At 35.7% G+C, this 19,605-nt stretch overlaps 3 protein-coding genes across 4 annotated transcripts in view; 2 read left to right on the forward strand and 1 right to left on the reverse strand.

The window, feature by feature from the left end:
* Window positions 1-9,064, reverse strand: part of slc26a5 (solute carrier family 26 member 5) — a 47,850-nt gene extending 38,786 nt beyond the window's left edge. For both annotated transcript variants that reach the window (XM_087246069.1, XM_087246070.1), the window contains exons 1-3: window positions 9,008-9,064; window positions 6,007-6,097; window positions 3,955-4,103 (exon numbers count right to left, since the gene is read on the reverse strand). The gene's annotated coding sequence lies outside the window, so the exon portion shown is untranslated. The remainder of the gene's footprint in view (window positions 1-3,954; window positions 4,104-6,006; window positions 6,098-9,007) is intronic.
* smo (smoothened, frizzled class receptor) lies at window positions 199-6,228 on the forward strand. The gene is made up of 12 exons (NM_131027.2): window positions 199-844; window positions 1,501-1,709; window positions 1,790-1,999; window positions 2,621-2,793; window positions 2,961-3,180; window positions 3,262-3,385; window positions 3,466-3,558; window positions 3,716-3,824; window positions 3,927-4,112; window positions 4,215-4,363; window positions 4,527-4,661; window positions 4,940-6,228. The coding sequence occupies exons 1-12, from the start codon at window positions 580-582 to the stop codon at window positions 5,533-5,535; spliced, it is 2,469 nt and encodes an 822-aa protein (NP_571102.2). The 5' UTR covers window positions 199-579; the 3' UTR covers window positions 5,536-6,228.
* Window positions 9,065-10,548: 1,484 nt separating the features above from the next.
* cax1 (cation/H+ exchanger protein 1) lies at window positions 10,549-19,591 on the forward strand. The gene is given in 20 exon segments (NM_001025507.3): window positions 10,549-10,667; window positions 11,412-11,567; window positions 12,029-12,141; window positions 12,269-12,377; window positions 12,846-12,962; window positions 13,053-13,114; window positions 13,306-13,482; window positions 14,263-14,448; window positions 14,521-14,620; window positions 14,956-15,097; window positions 15,269-15,452; window positions 15,536-15,635; window positions 15,866-15,984; window positions 16,113-16,150; window positions 17,420-17,538; window positions 17,614-17,759; window positions 18,157-18,251; window positions 18,338-18,416; window positions 18,499-18,607; window positions 19,282-19,591. Coding segments are annotated over 20 exon segments (2,295 nt in total). The 5' UTR covers window positions 10,549-10,597; the 3' UTR covers window positions 19,356-19,591.
* The last annotated feature ends 14 nt before the right edge of the window (window positions 19,592-19,605 follow it).

A 19,605-nucleotide genomic window follows, 5' to 3' on the forward strand; every position in this document is an offset into this window, starting at 1 on the left:
CAGGGAAAACCGATTCTTCTGAAAGACATTATGGGATCAGTGGATCCATGGTCTTCATCCGATGAGCAGATGAGTTTTGACAACAATTCTCGCTTTCTGGTTTTACTGTAAACTGGGGGGACGCGGGGACGCGCTCAAGGGGGACGGAGCGCGCAGCCCCGGGATCAAGTTACAGTCCCAGTCCCAGACTTTTCAAGGCAACATTTTTTCCTCCATCCCAAAAGTGGGGGATGGTGAACGCTATTTGGTTTGTTCTAACTTTTCCTGTAAGAAACTGGAACGGAGCAAATCTTGGCGCTGAACTTACAAAAAGAAACTTTTGTTGACAACTTTTTGCGCACCGCAATTGTACGATGAACAGATTTTCAACAGTATGTGCCCGAGAACGGAGGCATAAAAAACTTTGGAATCGGACTAAAAGGTGTTTCTTTTAATAGGAAATTTTGTTTAATCGCGATTCTATGTCGTATCCAAAATTTGTCGTGTTTTGAAAACTCAACGCGCATCGCGCACGAGTGGAGCTCGCAAGTTTATTTGGAAACATTTGATGAAACATCGCTACTTTGTTGCGTCTCCAAGATGTCCTCCAAGCGCCCCTGCTCCATTGTTGGAAGCTTTTGGATGCTTTGGATCTGGACAGCTACCTCTATGGTCGCCAGGGCGGTCATCTTGCACCCAAATGAAACTATCTTTAACGACTTTTGTAAGAAATCTACAACTTGTGAAGTGCTAAAATACAATACGTGCCTAGGCTCGCCTTTGCCGTACACGCACACGTCTCTGATTCTGGCTGAAGACTCAGAAACTCAAGAGGAAGCCTTCGAGAAATTGGCCATGTGGTCTGGTAAGTTAAAATTGTTATATAACACAAATGCAGTTAAATAACTTTTTAATTATGTTCTCATTCAGACTAAGGTTTGTGTTGCATAATAAAATAAAATTGAGCTGAATAAAATAAAATTGAGCTGAAAACACTGAAATTGTTCCTATGCAAAATATTATTTTATTTATTTTTGTGTTTAGATTAAAATTATATAGCCACCCTAAGACAAGTGTTGTTATTAATGTCTTGTGTTAGCACATCAGCGAAAATAAAATCATATGTGCAGAACAATATATTAACTTTTCCTCTCAATGATTTTTGATTTCACATTACACAAATTAAATTACAATAAACTACAGAATGATAGTCTTCCATGACTTTGACATCAGTTATCTGTGCCATCCTGTTCTTAATTTTCACAAGCACCCCATAATGAGCAATCTCTTCATTTCCTTCTCACATTCACACCTTAATCCCAACTTTCCATGCATTGTCTTATAGGCAATTTTCTTTACATATGAAAAAGAAAACCTAACCACATATTTAGATACACAAAGGACGTTGTTAAACTCCTGATTTTATTTTATAAATATTTTGTATACACAAACCATTTAGAATTATGCACTCTGATTTAATAGCATTGATTAGCATCTAATCATCCAGTCTCATCTGCCCAGGGTTGAGAAATGCTCCTCGCTGTTGGGCCGTCATTCAGCCGTTGCTGTGTGCCGTTTACATGCCAAAGTGTGAGAATGGAAAGGTGGAGCTGCCCAGCCAGCACCTGTGCCAAGCTACACGCAATCCATGCAGTATTGTGGAGCGGGAGAGGGGCTGGCCCAACTTCCTAAAGTGTGAAAACAAGGAGCAGTTCCCTAAGGGTTGCCAGGTAAGTCATCCATTTGTGTACACCCTGATATTTGTTCTGCATAGTCTGTTAAGTAACCAAATTGACTTTTTATCTTTTAGAATGAAGTACAGAAGCTCAAATTCAACACTTCAGGCCAATGCGAGGCTCCGTTGGTCAAAACCGACATCCAGGCAAGTTGGTATAAGGATGTGGAAGGCTGTGGGATCCAGTGCGACAACCCTCTGTTCACAGAGGACGAGCACTCAGACATGCATAGCTACATCGCCGTCTTCGGTACCATCACTCTCCTCTGTACCTTCTTCACACTGGTAGGTGAACTGTAATCTCAAGCTGGAATATGTTGTTGGAATACATAAATTCAGCATTGGTCAAACTAGGACTGCATGATATTGGAAAAATCTGACATTGCCATATTTAGTTTTTCTACAATATATATAGAGATATGAATACAGATTAATCAGATGACTTGAATAGATATTTGGAAAGGATCCATTAGTTGGTATAACTCTGTAGTGGAGTGAATCATGTATAAAGTTTAACAAATTTCAAGCATTGATAAATACAATAGACAAAAGAAAAACTAAATAAACACTGCTTTATGATATTCTGGGGAGTCTCTTACAGTATTCAGGTTCAAATACTGAATAGTAAATGTAAAACAACACACTAGTCTTCATTGCATAAATATTAAAAAATTATATCTTTGTTAAACTTACAAATGGTACAACTTCTTGTGCCTGAACGCTTTAAACTTCCTCTAACATTGCTCCAACATCACATTGTTCTATAAAGCAGTCATTTACATTGTTGTTGGGGAAACATTCGCCTGGCTGACTTCCTGGTTTCCAGTATTTTTGACAGAAAGTAGCTGAAGTTTTGGCCTGGAGATTCTAATATTGAACGTTGTTCCTTCTTACAATTTCCAACAGGCCACATTTCTTGCAGACTGGAAGAATTCCAACCGTTACCCCGCTGTGATCCTCTTTTACGTCAACGCCTGTTTCTTCATTGGAAGTATTGGATGGCTCGCTCAATTCATGGATGGAGCCCGCAATGAGATAGTATGCAAAAGCGACAACACTATGCGACTTGGAGAGCCATCGTGAGTAAAAAATCCACCTTTCAAAAAAATTGAATAACAGTAAATTAGAGTTATACATTTTACAGTCAGCAAATTAATTATCATGGACAATACTAACAATATAATCAGTACTTACTCAATTTTTGGGATGCAAAAAACGATTTTCAAGAGGCTTGTTTTTCTTCTAGATCCACCGAGACGCTGTCATGCGTGATTATCTTCGTCATTGTGTATTACTCGCTTATGTCTGGAGTTATTTGGTTCGTTATGCTCACTTATGCCTGGCACACATCATTCAAAGCCCTTGGCACCACCCATCAGCCTCTGTCTGGAAAAACGTCCTATTTCCACTTGGTCACGTGGTCTATTCCTTTTATACTGACCGTTGCTATACTGGCCAATTCACAGGTGAGACAACTCTTACACTTTTGCATCATTTTCATCAGCATATTCACAGTGATTAATTTGACACTATGAAATGTTCCACAGGTGGATGCAGATTCAGTTAGTGGCATTTGCTTTGTCGGCTATAGGTATTATGAATATCGTGCCGGGTTTGTTCTGGCTCCTATTGGGTTTGTCCTTGTTATTGGTGGCTATTTCTTGATACGAGGTGAGAGAGCTATTTTCATTTTGTTTGACAGCTACACATGACATAAAAAGACTCACCTATATGTATTCATCATTTTCCAGGGGTTATGACATTGTTTTCCATTAAAAGCAACCATCCAGGGCTGCTCAGCGAAAAAGCTGCCAGTAAAATCAATGAAACCATGCTAAGGCTTGGTAAGTTTGGGTTTCCTCTATAAACACTTCACACACAAATGAATATTTGCAGAGAATTCTTTGGAGGATAATCACTCTTGCTGCAAATTCTTTGAATTTCAAACTTTTTGGTATTGCCATTTTTTCTTTCTTTATTTATTTATTTTTGGTTTCTCAGGCATATTTGGATTCCTGGCTTTTGGTTTTGTCCTGATTACATTCGGATGTCATTTTTATGACTTCTTCAATCAAGCTGAGTGGGAAAGAAGCTTCAGGGAATATGTTCTGTGAGTCCTTTTCTCTAGCATTCCGCATATTAAAGACAGAATCAAGATCAGTGTGTTACCTAATCCACTATGTTGTGTGTGTGTGTGTGGTTTTTAATACAGATGTGAAGCTAATGTCACCATAGCTCACCAGACCAACAAGCCGATCCCAGAATGTGCCATCAAGAACAGGCCCAGTCTGCTGGTGGGGAAGATCAACCTCTTCTCAATGTTTGGCACAGGCATTGCAATGAGCACCTGGGTTTGGACAAAGGCAACAATCCTCATTTGGAAACGGACCTGGTTCAGGTAGGAAACAAACAGAGACAAAAAAAAAGATATTACAAAACATTTTGTGTACTAAAATGTTTAAAAAGTAGTCTAATGTGAACTCATTTCTCTCAACACAAGAATCATTGGACGAAGCGACGATGAGCCGAAACGCATTAAAAAGAGTAAAATGATTGCCAAGGCATTCTCAAAGCGAAAGGAACTCCAGAAAGATCCTGAGAAAGAGCTGTCCTTTAGCATGCACACAGTTTCCCATGAGGGACCTGTGGGTAAGAACCTCCTCCTACATGCTAAAGATCATTGTTAGGAGTGCACTAGCATATTAAAGCAAAAATTCATGCTGCAAACTTTCAGTCAGTTCAGTTTGAACATATTTTTGCTCCATACATAAAGCAATAAATTGTAACATTTGATTGTTTTAAACATTTTCAGCGGGTATCAACTTTGACCTGAATGAACCGTCGATTGAGATGTCTTCTGCATGGGCCCAACATGTGACCAAGATGGTGGCAAGAAGAGGGGCAATTTTACCGCAGGATATCTCAGTGACACCCACTGGAACACCCAGTAAGCTCTATAGTTCTAACATGACATTCAATAAATATATTAGGAATGGTTAGCACTCAATAGCACTAGCCATAAAAACAAGTTTGAATAAATGAGCGGCAACATACTAGCAGGTAGAGCTTCAGAGCCTATATATTCAGTAATTGCTAAGGTCTAATGATAATTTGAGGGTGTTAACAAGATGGAGCAAACTTTTCTGTATTTATTTGATTTTTTTTGCATAAATTGAGGCCAATAATATGTTTACTATAACTATAATTGCATATTTTCCCCTGTAGTTCCGCCTCCAGAGGAAAGGAACAAACTTTGGATGGTCGAAGCAGAAATTTCTCCTGAAATGATGAAAAGAAAGAAGAAGAAGAAAAAGCGAAGGAAGGAAGTACGGCCAGCGGGTCCTGCAGCAGATGAAGGGAATCCTGCCTACCACCGGAGGGAGTTTGGCCCCAGTGCAGTGCCGCGTCTCCCAAAACTTCCTGGTCACCGGAGTCTGGTGGCTAACCTTTGGGAACAGCAGCGACAGCAGCAGGAGGAACAGGATATGCTACCTGGAGCCTTCCCAGAATTCAGGCCTTCGTGTCCACTTCCTTACCAGGATAGGTACGGTGGGCTGGGATATTTGCGCAATAAACCCTCCAGTCTCCCTCTGGCCAATCCCCTGACGCTAAGAGATAGCATGCAAGGAGATTTAAGTCACTTCCAGCAAAGCTCATGGCAACCTAAAGGGGTTTTCCGGCACCTTGGGCAGGAGGCTTCTATGATGGATGTTGGCAGGACTGCGGTTGTGCCACGGGCAGATGGCAGGAGGGGTGTACAAATACATTCCAGAACCAATCTTATGGATGCTGAGCTATTGGATGCTGACTCAGATTTTTAAGTCTTTGGAGTTACTGGTGCTCATTCTGTGCATAAAAACAAAAGGTGCTGGATACTTACTCCAAACTATCAACTATGAGCAGAAGTGGGTTTGAACTGCTGTGCCGGCTCTGCTTGTGTAAAGGATAATATTTTTTTGCAACCCTCATGATGTTATGAATTTTGAACTGGATTTATGAAACATAAAAAATAAAACATTTGTGTTTTCGATGTAGACATACCGTGCAGTTCTGCACTTTTTTATTGTGGCAACTCATTTGGTTCAGTAGCCAAGTGAGCTAAGATGACACTTTCTTGAATTTTGACCCCTTTCACTGTTTGGAAAAAAGGTTAGGGGTCATTCATTCATAATACGTCTTTGCGCCTAAAAACATGAAATACAAAAAAGCCTCTTTCGCTATGTTACTTTTAAATAAAACAGTCATAATGTTAATTTCCTATTGTAAACATAAGCTTGTAATTCTTGTCCCACCTCAGAGTTCTTCTGATTGGTCCTCTGCTTTGGAGCAGACATTGATGACTGGCGCTGCTTGTAAAAGTTGAAACTCTTTTTCACTTGGCATCTGAAAAATACAGCATTCATGTGTGAAACATGAAAGACGCAAGATCAATGGGCATTTATGTCAGTTTATGGTGTTTACATACACAAACAATGGAAAAAAAGCACATGGAAATGGGTAAATCATGCTGTGTGAATTAGGGCTGCACGATATTGGAAAAATCTAGCATTGCGATATTCTTTTATTCTGCCATATATATATATTGCGATATGAATAGAGTTTCACTAGATGTGTTGAATAACTATTTGGAAAGAATTTATCATTTTTAGATTGATTGGGATGATTCTGTAGAGGAGTGCATTTGCATAAAATATAAGAAACAATCTACAAGCATTGATAAATTAAATAAAGAAAAATATACAAATTATATAAACAGCATTTTATTGTTATTCAAGGAGTCGAACTGTATTCGGGTATACAGTAATTGACTAATCAATTGTAAAATAATACTGCATAGTCTTCTCTTTATAAACAATGAAATAAAATTTATCATAATTTGTCAAAATTTTAAAACCCTCACACAATCACAGGCCTCTTCCTTTCGAAATGATAAATTAAAATCCAGCCTGAACATTGCATAAATTTGTGATGTGGCTTTAATGCATTGCAAGATCAATGCTGAAACAATGTATTGTGCAGCCCTAGTGTGAATGACCCCATAAAGTCTCCTGCCGCTTTATTCCATGAATAATTCCAATCTTGGCTTTAGGGGTTCAGTTCTACAGTACTCAAAAAGAAAGAATTTCATTTCATAATAACTGTTTTCAAACAGGTTTTCCCAACTATCCAATAGTATCTGGATGCAGCCTTTATGATGCAAGCTGAAATCGCATCACTCAGCGATGCAATGTCAGGCACAATGCACTCAATGGAGAGAGTGACGTCACTTTGACAGGTAGGGTTAGGGGTGGGAATGGGATTAGGTGGGCCTAATAAAAAGCATTGGATGCAGCTCAGATTGCACTGCACCAGGTCTGCATCAAGACCCCTCTCGATGGTTGAGCCAATATTGCAGTGTTGGCATATTCAAAATAGCCTATAACATTTAGGAGGTGCTATAACCAAATTTGTCATCTGCCCTGAAATCATGGTGGCCATGAAGTGTACCAATTGTTTTGATACATTGAAGTTACCCAGAGATACAGACTTACGTTCAATTTTGGGATGATATGATAACTTTGCGTCTTTACTAACTTTTGGACAGAGGTAAAAGTAAAAATACTGTCTTTTTAACGTCATCATTTATATGACAATGATTTACAGAAAAATCATTTTCCCTTTTTTGTGTGAATGTGAAAGATTTACATTCATACATAAATAATAATAGTATGATTTTAAAGAACCTGCACTTTGAAACACGTCTTTTCACATTTGTGCTTTCAAAATGCTATTGTCATGTAAATGAATGGCCAAGATGCATAACAGGTTTTCTGCTTTTATTTGAAATCAGTTTTATCTGAGAAAATAGCATCTGATCCTCTTTAAAACAACTTTTCTTCATCTACCATTCATTATTCAAACAGACAAACCGTCCCTTCTAAAATACACGTCATTGGTTGATCCAGTGTCTCTATGTCCAAATAAATACATTGTTTACACTTTTTTTTGAGTAGCCTATGTGAATGGATTATTTCAAGTTGCCCCAACATAATAAGCTGTAATACGCAGAGCATGGTTAACTTGGAACAACTCCAGTTTTTCTTGCATTTTCTTAGAGAGTAAGTAAGGACATAGTGTCTGAAGAAAAAAAAATGAAAACAAAAAAGGAAATCTTTTGTATTACATTTGTTTGAAAACAAAGAATAACATGCTATTTCTTCAGAATAGAGAGTTTATTTGTAACTATTGTTTTGGTGTTTTTTGGAAAAATTGCCTGGTGCAATCACAAACAAGTCCACATTTCTTATTCAAAGAGTAAGAGAAAATAAAGGGCATTGTTTATGTTTTTAAACTGTAGCTCAAATTGCCAGTGGTTATGTACAATAATGTTTCCGTTGACAATTATTTCTGTACAGTGCTATTGCAAAAGCAAAAACTATTTTATATTTTAGATGTTTGTTGTTTTATTTTATTTTTTAAAACTGTACATATTTTAGCTCACATTTGTTTCCTACAGCTTTCACTATGACTTTTGCTTCACACAGATATGTATTTGTTTCCTGGTGTGCATTTTGTTTCATATTTTACACTTTTTTAAATATTTCATTGTGATGTTGCCTAGATAATTGTTAATATAAGTGAAAACATTAACAATAAAGCAGCTGTGCAGCATTTTTACGACAATTTGAAGCTGTTCTTCAAGAATGTATTATTTTAAAAAGTTTTTAATGAAGATGTTTGTGCTCTGTAATTGGTTTTATATACGTTTCTCCCTATCACTGTTGCTGTTATTCCTTCACAAGAGCCACTCTATCAACATATGTTATGTCAGTATTTTCATGTGTTTGTGTGATCTTTGCTGTTCCTCCTAGCTGGAGTTTCATTCTAATGTATATATTTTAATATTGACACACCATTAATGAATAAAAAGTTTAAATAAAATCTAATTAATATTTTTTTTGTATTATATATATATATATTATTTTGCAGAAAAACGTAATCAGCCCACTCTGCATGTGTTATCTGCAAGTTGTATCATTGTTTGTGTGCATTTTAAAGAGTATATAGGCTAAATAATACCTTCTTAGCTATGTTTTTTTTAAATGGCCATATTTTTGGGTAGTTTACACAAATAATAAATACGACTACGCAAAATTGTGCTTGTCAAACCCAAAACCTGAACAAATTCTTATCAGCTAACAATTCGTTAACGTTACATTAACATAGCAAGGGTCGGGAAAGTTGTTATCCTTAAGAATGTGTTGTTAAGTTTGGGTCACAGTTCAGTAAAGTAATTAATAGCATATTACTTACACTTTAGACGCAGAACTGTCAGTCAGTTTGTTGTCCAGTGAGTTTGCTTACAAAATCACGCGAGAAACAAACAAACAACGTCATATATAATTTGGAATAACAAGAACATCTTGTATAAAAACAAATCTATATTCTTCAATAACTGGTTTAAAAATGATATAATTTATGTGTCTCAACTTTTCAACGATAGGGGTTTACTTTGTAACTACTCTGAATTTTTAGTTAAGCACGGAATTCCCGTAAGCCCCAAAGACTTCGCTATTGTTGCTGATGCTATTCCACAAGGTGTTTTTGTGCTTTTTAAAGGACTTTCATTTCCAGTTACGTTTCATTCAGCGGACCTTTGGAAAACATTTATTGGTAAAAACTGCCTTTCTTTATCTAAATCAAAATGCAATAAGAAAATAAGAGCCCTGTTTCAGGAAGATTTTGTTACTGTACCTTATGTAATGTCATATTGGAATGGTTTTGTGAATGATATTTCCTGGAAGAAAGTTTGGACATTACCCCACAAATTTTTTATAACAAACAAAATAAGAGAAGTTACCTTTAAACTGATTCATAGATGCTATCCAGACAAGTGTAATCTTAAAAGACTTAAGAATGATATTAACACCAACTGTTCATTTTGCTTAGTGAATCCTGAGACGTCTGTTCATTTATTTTGGACTTGCCCTCATTCAATGTCATTTTGGTGTGATGTTCTTGATTTTATAAAAGTTTATGTGAAGGCAGATTTTGAATTTACATATAAGAATGTTATCTTTGGTTTCCATGATTGTGAAAAGGAAAATAATACCTATTTCATGAACCTTGTTTTTTTGTTGGCCAAATTTCATATTCACAAGAGCAAGTTTTGCAAGTGTAAACCTTTTTTCCCTAAATTTAAAATTGAAATGAAAATGTATTTTGAGTGTATTGAAGGATCAACCAACTTAAAAGCAATACGAACGAGGACTTTGATTAAGGACTTGGCACTTATCTTGGACTAACTAAAAACCCCTGGATTGTTGCTGTTTGATTCATGACATTTGTTGTTATTGTTTTTCAAGCATTCAATAAAAAAAAAAAAAAAAAAAAAAAAAAAAAAAAAAAAAACAAACAAACAACGGAAACAGCAAGCGTTTCCGATCCTGAATGAATCGTTTGTTTGAAGGAATCGGTTCAATGACTCAACAGTAAAGGTTTGTCGCCACCTTCTGACGTAACGAAAATAAAACGTGAATTTATAAATTTTTGTCCCAATATAACGACAGTAATCTCAAATAATTTAGTTGCAAAATAAAGATAATTTAATCTTTTAATTCTATAATAAAAAATATGAATTGTGAATGTGTTCTCAAGCTGTTATGATTTTAATCTTGCATTGTTATGTACATAAATGTATTATTGTTTTTAGTAGAAGTAGTAGCAACCCATAGGTTCAGTTGGATTATTACTGGAATAACAAAAAAATAAAACTAAAAAACTAAATATAAGGAGAGCAAGCCATTGGTGGGAAGCGCGCTCCCAGCAGGCGTCGGTGGCGCGCAGGCCGTGGCTACAGATGGGCTGATGGTGGAGGCGCGCGCCTGAAGCAGGAGGATCAGTATGGCTCAAATCAAACCCACGATGTCCGTTGATGTGGAGAGTCGGAGGCGACGGTCCACCGAGAGCTCAGGTCAGTATTATAATCATCTTTACTTGTTAAGAATCTCCAACCGTTTTAATGAGGCTCAAATACTTTATACATCTTATTATGGCTTAATTAGGTAGCCTGGACCTAGTTTCCTCCACTTTCAACCTGGGTTTGTTTGTTTTGGTACCAGTGATTTCCCATATCTGGAATCATGTTTGAGATTTTTAGTGATGAAAAGTGTAAAAGCTGCTAGTAATTTTAGGATCTTTAGATAAATAGAAAAAAAATCGTGTTTATTGTTTAATAGTTGAAATGTGTCACACCTGTAAGGAGAGACAGGTTTCACCTGTTATACCAACAATAGTGTCTAAAGTTGCTGTTTTATTTCTTTAAATACTAAGAATTTGCATGTACAAACATAAGTGATAAGCATGCTAAATGTTTTATTTTTCATTTAAATCTGCCACAAAGTTTAAGACAATTATTTAATCAGATTATTTCTCACAAATGAAAAAAATGATCTAAATTATTTATTAAAAAGTATTTTTAGTTTCTATTTTATTTACTTATTCATAACTGTGCCTGCTGATTAGTTCTATTTATCGCCTTGATTTGCAATCAGACACAGTTGATTCACTGAGGATAAATGGGAATCTGATGTTCATGTGACCATCAGGAGTGTTTCGTTAGTTCCGCGCTGACTGGTTAGGGACCAAGTCATCAGATGACCATGAGAAACCTCTGAATCCACCGAAGCATTGATTTATTTCTCTTCATGACCCGTAGAGCCCTTCTTGGACCATGACCCTAAAGGTCGCCGCTGTAGCTCCCAATGTGACAGACTGTGTGTAGCCGGAGCATATCATGAGATCCCAGATACTCCTTCACCCTGCACATCCCAGTATTTCGGACATTACACTCCGAAATGCCTCTCTGCCCACAGTGAGTATTTAAGTTTGTGCAATATTAGTGTTTTATTGTTTATTTACTTGTCTTTGGTAATGATAGAGTCACTAAACTCTCTTTGATTGCAAATCTGCCACAATATATGTATGGAAAAAACTTTTCTCTCTTGCTCTCTTTTTGTCCAACCTCCTTGCAAACATGCAGATGTAAAGTACAGACACGAATAATTGATTTAGGCATGATGAATTATTAGAAGATGAGTGTAATCCATCAAAATCTTTGGTTTGCATTACTTTCTCATTATTCAATGACCTACAGTCAGTTACCCCTCAGTTTTGTTACCAGTTGATGTCTCCTAAAAGTTTGCAAAATACGCTTGAGATAAACAAAAGGTTATTTCATTTTAAAAATGTATGAAAAAATGGGCTTTCAAATGAAAATGCCATCAGCCATTTTGTTTGTTTGTTAATTTTTCTCCAAATATGATCACTTCTCAGGGCATTCCATGCATGCACGATGCCCAGAAGACATTTGGCAGGAGGCGAGCATCAGAACCTCTATCCGAGCAGAAAATGAGGTGGAGGCACACAAAGTTGCCAACAACTACAAGGTGTGTTAATATAAGCGCCCATTATATAGTCCTATTTTAACTGACGGGAATGTTTCCAGAGTGGCAGAATAAGTGTGCAAATTCTTGAGTTAACGTTTCAAATGATTTGCTTAAATCTGTTCCACAGTTTGGTTTCAGGAAATGGAAGAGTCATGTAACTGAGCGACCAATCGAGGACCGGTCTGATGTAGTTAAGGAGCTTTATTCTGAGCTCAACTATGTCAAACAACTTTCAGGTTAAAACATTTAACATTGTAAGATCCTGTTAGATTATGGATTGATTAAGTACAAATTATCTGTCAGTTTTATTGTTCACATTGTTAATAATAAAAAATAAAAGTAATTTCAGGTTCATTAATTTTAAAACATGCAACTTTTGGTTTTAATTTTGTTTTAGTATATGTTGAAAGCAACCAAGCTTAATAACTGCATTAGATAAAATATTAATAAATAAATTAGAAGTTAGCTTTAACTATTTTTTAATGTTTAATATTAACAAATCAAAAGTGTTACCAGAAAATTAGATTAACCCAAGAAATTACTTGACATTTCAACTGCTCTTGAATGTTTCTGCAAATAAATGCTATTGCAATGTAGATTTAAAACTATACATATTAAAACAAATGACATTAATTTTGAATAAAGCACAAGTGCACCTTTCACCTCTGTTTAAGCGTAATTTTTAAACTTTCTTTTACTCTTAGGATCTCTGGTCACTGCTGGAAATATAGTATATGTGTTGCTATTTGGGTGGTGGATCTCCTTGTTTTATTTTTTGGTTGGTTTGCTGATGTTTTTCACCATCGCTGGCATCCCATATGGTAAGTCAGGATTCATTTGTTTAATGGTCCAAATCTGTTACATTTTGACACTTTATTCTCACTGAAATCTGCCTTTTTGGTTTGTTTTAGGAAAGCTTTGTTTGCAGCTGTCAGGGTATTTCATATGGCCATTTGGAAAAGCATTGCAGAAAGTAAGTGAAAAAGCATCGTCATGTTCCGGTATCACATTGTTAAATAATTTTGCGAAGCCAAGTTAAATAAACAATGATTATGCCTGCAGCATGTCTTCACATTTTCCATGTTGTAATTGATTTTAACGTAGTCATTTGTGAAACTTTCAAATTTCAAACCTGAATGTGATTTTTCTCTCATGGCCCTTCAGAGCAGCAGTCTGGTTAAGAGATGTTGTGTGAAATTCCCCCACTGTGAGGCTATTCCAGAGGAGGTGGACGAGGTGAAGGAGCCTTTAAAAGAGTCCACACCTCTGCTGCACTCCGGTCCTGCTGTCACTGCTGAAATCCCTGTGCCTGCACCACCCACCAAGCCCACACGTTACTGGGTGAGATTTAAGCGATCTTTTCTTTAAACTTATTTTGTCTAATTCACTTAAAAATGGCCAGACGGTTCAGCGGATCTTTTTTGTGAACACTGCTAGCAGACAATCAAGTTACTGCAGGCTCATAGTCAATCTTATCTGCAAGACTTTTCCACATCTGGCCAATTCTTACAGTATGTTTATATTTCAGGCAATTCTTTTAATGTTGAATTGTAAAAATGGAACCACTGAATAAAGGTAGATTAGATTAGTTAATTTTACTTTCTTTATTGTCTACAAGTGGAAATTTATCTTTGGCTTCAACTCACAACCACATCAACGTTCACATCACGCATATCACTGAAAACGAACAACACAAATAGTCAATGTCATCACATAAATCACATTTAAAATCTCAATTAACCCTATTCCAATTAACATTGTTTCATATACTTGCAAACTCTGAGTTTTACATGCATTTACTCTGCTTGTCCCATACCAGTTTGAGGGTCTTTTTTTCTGTTGAAAACAAAATAAGATATTTAAAATATAATAATAATAATAATAATAAAAAAAGGCTGGAAATTAGTAATCAGTAGCATTTTTTTTCTTACTATAGACGTCAGTAGCTACTATTTTCCAACAGTGTATAGATCTGGAACCACATGAGGATGAATAAATGTTCATTTTTGGATGATCTATCCTCTTAATTAGAAGATCACTGGGTTGAATTCCTTGAAAGAGAAAGAAAGAGAGAGAGAAAGAAAGAAAGCATCCATATTTACCTCATTATTTTCTTCCTAGTGTCGATTAAGTACATATGTTTGGCTGATACTGGGTTACCCTCTGCTGGCTGTGGTTCATTGCCTGGCCATGTTCCTGTCCTGGATGATGGTGTTCACCATCCCTGTGTCAAAGATGAACGCCAGGACCTTGAGCCTCATCCTGCTCATGCCACCAGAACAGGTCAAAGTTCGCAATGTGAAAAAGGTGAGCAGGATTTTGCCGTTGTATATCGGTTTGTTTACATTTTACTTAGTTTCCTTGTCATCTGTCGTTTAGCCACAAGGCTGTGAGACCAGAGTCCTGCTTTGCTGTTACCGAGCCTTCAACTGGTACTATTACAAATACACTGTGGATGGGATCAATGTGTTTGCTGTTAGTATCCTTCACGTCTACGGCTTTTATGTAATCTTTTTTGCTTTAAAACGACTGTTACATGAACGCTATTGGTTTTATTTATAGTTTTTGAAACATCAAGGTGAGGACATGATGATGATGATGATGATTAAAACATTGAATATAATTAAAATATAATTTAAAATGAATTCTAATGAAGTAAAAATTCAATTAAAGACACAATTAAACGACACAGAATTAATTTCAGTGATATATTTCCTTTATACAAAATTGTGATGCACGTATATGAATATGAAAACCTAATTCTGAATATAATGTACATTGTAAATGTGTTAGTCCTAAACAACATGAATTCAGACCTGTTGCCGCTGGTTATCATCACTCTAATAATCGGCTATATGGACAGAGAGAATTACTTTGTGAGCTCAGAAGTAAAGTTTGCCACAGCATTGATCTCCATTATCCCATTGTCCTACTACATCGGGATGGGAATAGCAAGGTAACAATAAAATTCCCACTCATTTTATTATTATTAATATTTGTTAAATGGATTTATTCACCTAAATATAATATTTCCTCATTGCCTTTTCGTAATATTTCTTCTATATTATTAATAAAAATTATTTTTTTCAAAAAGAAATCTCTGTAAAAACCTCTGTTTTCTCTGTAGTATTTCCGCACAGAGTAACTTTGCTGTGGGAGCGGTAGTAAACGCCACGTTCGGCTCCATTACAGAGATGGCCTTCTACATCACAGCTTTACTCCAGGGTCAGCGTGCGGGATCCCAGTGTTATGCAGAACTTGTCAAATCTGCTCTCACAGGCACCCTGCTGGGCTGTATCCTCTTCATACCGGTGTGCTGCTTCAGCCATTCTGCTTCAGACATCTAGTTATGCATTCAGAAGCCTCTCATAACTGTGATTTGTGTGTGTTTAAGGGGCTCTGTATGATCATTGGCGGCTTTAAACACAGCGAGCAGCGGTTCAACAGCAGGTCAGCAGGTGTCAGTTCAGCACTGCTCTTCATATCAGTAGGAGGTAAAAAAAATTCTCTGGAATTTCATTATTTACTCATTGTACACTTGTTTTACATCTGTATGCGATTTGTACGTTTGCTTTTAACCAGAAGAAAGTTTGATTGAAAGTTTGATTCAAAAGCAAATTGCAATGATTCAATCATTTCCTAATTGTTGTCTCGTTCATGAAGCCATTTGACATCTTTTAATAGATGCAACTCTTTGTGACCTTTCATCTCTCTCTGACTGCAGGTGTTTTCGCCCCCACGCTCTTTTCGAAGGCTTATGGAAATTTTATATGCGAGGGCTGCAACAACCCTCCTGGTAACATCTCAAAGCCCTTCATATGCAACAACTGCCACTACGACCTGGTGCGATTTGTGTGCTTAAGTCTAAATTTTTAATGTCTAAATTTTATTAAGTAATTTAGACATGCATTTATGGATCTGTATGATGCAGAGCACAATAGTTAAACACACAACCTGGTATTTTCCCACAGAGTGAAAACAACCGACCTCTGTTTTTGAGTCACATCGAGTGAGTATCCAATCACACTTCATTTTATAACATGGAGACTTGGCTAAATGTGGTAAAGTAACTAATATTCATCACTAAATTTCTCCAGATGATTGATCACAGTTTTAAAATTAAGTTTGTAATAGTGTGATGTTTGAATATGCAAATGAGGCATTATTTAATCAAATATGCACTAATTTGCATACATTCTAGCACAATAATCTAAACACTGAATGAAGTCAGGTGCAATATTCTAGTAAATCTCATGTTTGTAATTTGCAGAGGAAATTTTGAGAATCTGTTTTTATATTTTTATAATTTACAAGGTCATGATTCACACTTATTAAATAATTGCTTTGTAATTATTGACAAGATTAACGCACAAAAAAAGTTTTTAAAGGCCCGCGAGCGCTCAGAGCAACCTTCATTACTCAACGTTATCATTTTATAATTACAAAAATATCGCCTGCAGCCAGCATTCACTTTTTTGTAAAATAAAATGTATTTAATCAGACAAATTAAAAGGAAATATTCTTCTGTAAACCTCTTCAGATTATAGATATGAATAAATCTGAAGTTTGTCGTATATAAATGCTGCTGTAGTGGAAATGTATTATCTCGTTTTGAGAAAACAACTTTTTAAAGTACGCCCTGCCTGTCCAAAAATATAAAAACACCTGGATTTAACTAAGCAAACTAAGGTAAGAGCCTCCCATTGGATTATTTCAAGATGGTAATGGCAGGATTAATCATGCTCAAACTGTAAAGGAACGGTTCAGGGAGCATGAGCTGAAATTTCAACACATGGGAGGGCCACCACAGAGTCCAGATCTGAACCCTATTGAGAATATTTGCAAGAAGACTTTGCACAGCCGTCCGGCTCTCCCATCATCAACACAAGATCTTGGTGAAAATTGAATGCAACTCTAGATGGGAATAAATATTATGACATTGCAGAAGTATATTGAAATGACATGGCAAATGCATGCTATAATCAATTCTAAATGCAATCCAATTGAATTGGAGTATGACTTTTATTTTATTTTATTTTTTATTTTAGACTGGCAGTGTATATTGTAGTTAAAATCTACAGACACAAATTGATTATGATTATTGGAGTGCAACAAAATAAACACCTAAATGACTAAATGTAAATGTAAAATGGTTTTCTGCAAGTTAATTTGGCATTAGATACAAAAAAAGACATAATAAACAGTAAAAAGGGTAAAATAAAAAAAATAAAAATCTGTGTTTTCGCCTGCAGTGTTTGAAGTCTGTCTCTGTTTTCAGGCCTTTAGTGTACACCGTCTCTGTCCTGTTGCCTGCTGCGTATCTGGTTGGTCTGATCTTCACCCTCAAGACTCATTCGCACATTTATGACATCCACATCAGCGATGGCCACTGTCACGGTGAGTGTTTGTCATGTTGCGTTTGGATTATGGCATTCTGTGACTGATGCTTTTATTATGTAATGTTTGTTTTAGTTATTAGTGATCATCACGCAGTGGCTCACTGGTCGAGGACGAGAGCTTTAGTGGTGCTCATTTTGGCTACTATATTGATGGCTGCTTGTGCTGATCTGAGCACCGAACATATCAAGCCTATCATATCCAACTCCAGCGTCTCACAGGTACGTCCATGTTTTTGATTTAAATATATTACCATTATTTTCTTTTATACATATTTTTATTGATATTTGTTGTATGTATATATTGTTTTTTATTATATATATTTCCTTTTTTTTTTAATAAAATGAAATTATTTTGATTTGATTCTAATTTATATTTATACTTGAAATGTTTTCTTTGCTCATTTCACATGGGATTTATTTATTATTTCACATTTTTCATTTTAGTTTTTATATTAAATTAAAATAATTTAAGTTTTATTATAAAAATTGAATAAATTTATTTTTAAAAAGTACTTTAAAAAAAATAATAACTTGTAGTATTTTACTTAATTCTTTAGTCTCCTTTTATTTCACATATGGATATTTATGACATGATAGTATGTGTATTCCTTTGCAGTATTTTATTGGCGTTACTATAATAGCCATGGTTCCTGAGCTTCCTGAGATAGTCAATGGCGTCCAGTTTGCGCTTCAAAACAACATCAGTCTCAGGTTGCAACAATTAAAATACAAACATCTCTGTTTTCTATATATGATCTGTATGTTCCTCTGATTGCATTTTACTGTCAATCATTCAGTCTGGAGGTGGGGAGTTGTTTAGCAGTTCAGGTGTGCATGCTGCAGATCCCTCTACTCATCTTGTTCAATGCTTTTTACGTAAGTGCTACTCTAAATAACTTGAGCATGGTTTCTTTTACTCTGTTCTGACGTATGACAAGTTCTTCCTCTTTCATCCAAGGATGTTGGATTCGTTCTCATATTCAGCGATTTGCACCTCTGGGCAAGCATCTTCAGCGTTATCCTGGTAAACTACATATTTATGGATGGAAAGTCAGACTATTTCCAAGGTAAGCATTAGTTGAACCTATGTTACAATAGCTTTTATATAAGGAATATCTTTGTGAAATGTGCTTGATGATCGCCATTTTATTTACGCTTTATAGAAAGAGTTCGGCTATAAATAAGTGGCATGTGTTCAACTAGGGAAAAAAAAAAGTTATGCTGGTTTACAATTGACAGGATTTGTTTTGGGTAAACAAAAATGGAACATGAAGAATTTTATTTAATTTTGTTGCATGTTATTATCTCTTAAATTTACCTTTATTAAACATCCATACAGCATAGAAAATTAAAATAGTGTCAACTTTTGAATAATGTGTGAAAATAATGTTTCAACGTTCCCTGTAACAAAAATAAAATCCCATTAATTACTAACAGAATGGGTCAAATAGTCAGTTAATCCTGTTGGACTGTCATCTTTTAATGTCTAATCCATGTCCTAAATGTGCCTTACAAGATTCTTGGGAAGTTGTTGTTACACTGAATACATTTTCCTAAGGGTTTTCTGTAAATCATGGTAAAAATGCATGATTGTTTTTTTTTTTTTTTTTTTTTTTTTTTTTTTAAATCAAAAAAATCTGAGCGTACCGATTATATTTGGGTAGGTTTTAAATCTTTTAGTTTAGGCTTTGTTGCATCTAAAAGTGATTTGAATAACTCCTTACTATTTGTTTTTGAACAGGAACGGCTCTGGTGGTTGTTTACCTCATTCTCCTGGCTTTATATTTTTTCGCACCTGCTCCTCTTGGATGTTGAACTTCTTTTTTTTTTTTCTCCAATAATATTTTATTGTTGAAATGTTTGTCTTTTGTATAAGAATGTTTTCCCAAAGAATAGAAATCAATTCTTTCCTAGTGTGTGTCTAAAGCTGAAAACAGTTTCACAGTGTTTACTTGAATAAAATATGCACTAAAAATGAATTCACGAAAAAATCTATATATTTAGCTACCCATCATGATTTAAAAAATGAATAAATAAATTTTGTATTCCTATGATGCTACCTGTG

Source organism: Danio rerio, chromosome 4, assembly GCF_052040795.2.
Source record: "Danio rerio strain M-AB ecotype USA chromosome 4, GRCz13ab, whole genome shotgun sequence".
NCBI classification, from domain to species: Eukaryota; Metazoa; Chordata; class Actinopteri; order Cypriniformes; family Danionidae; genus Danio; species Danio rerio.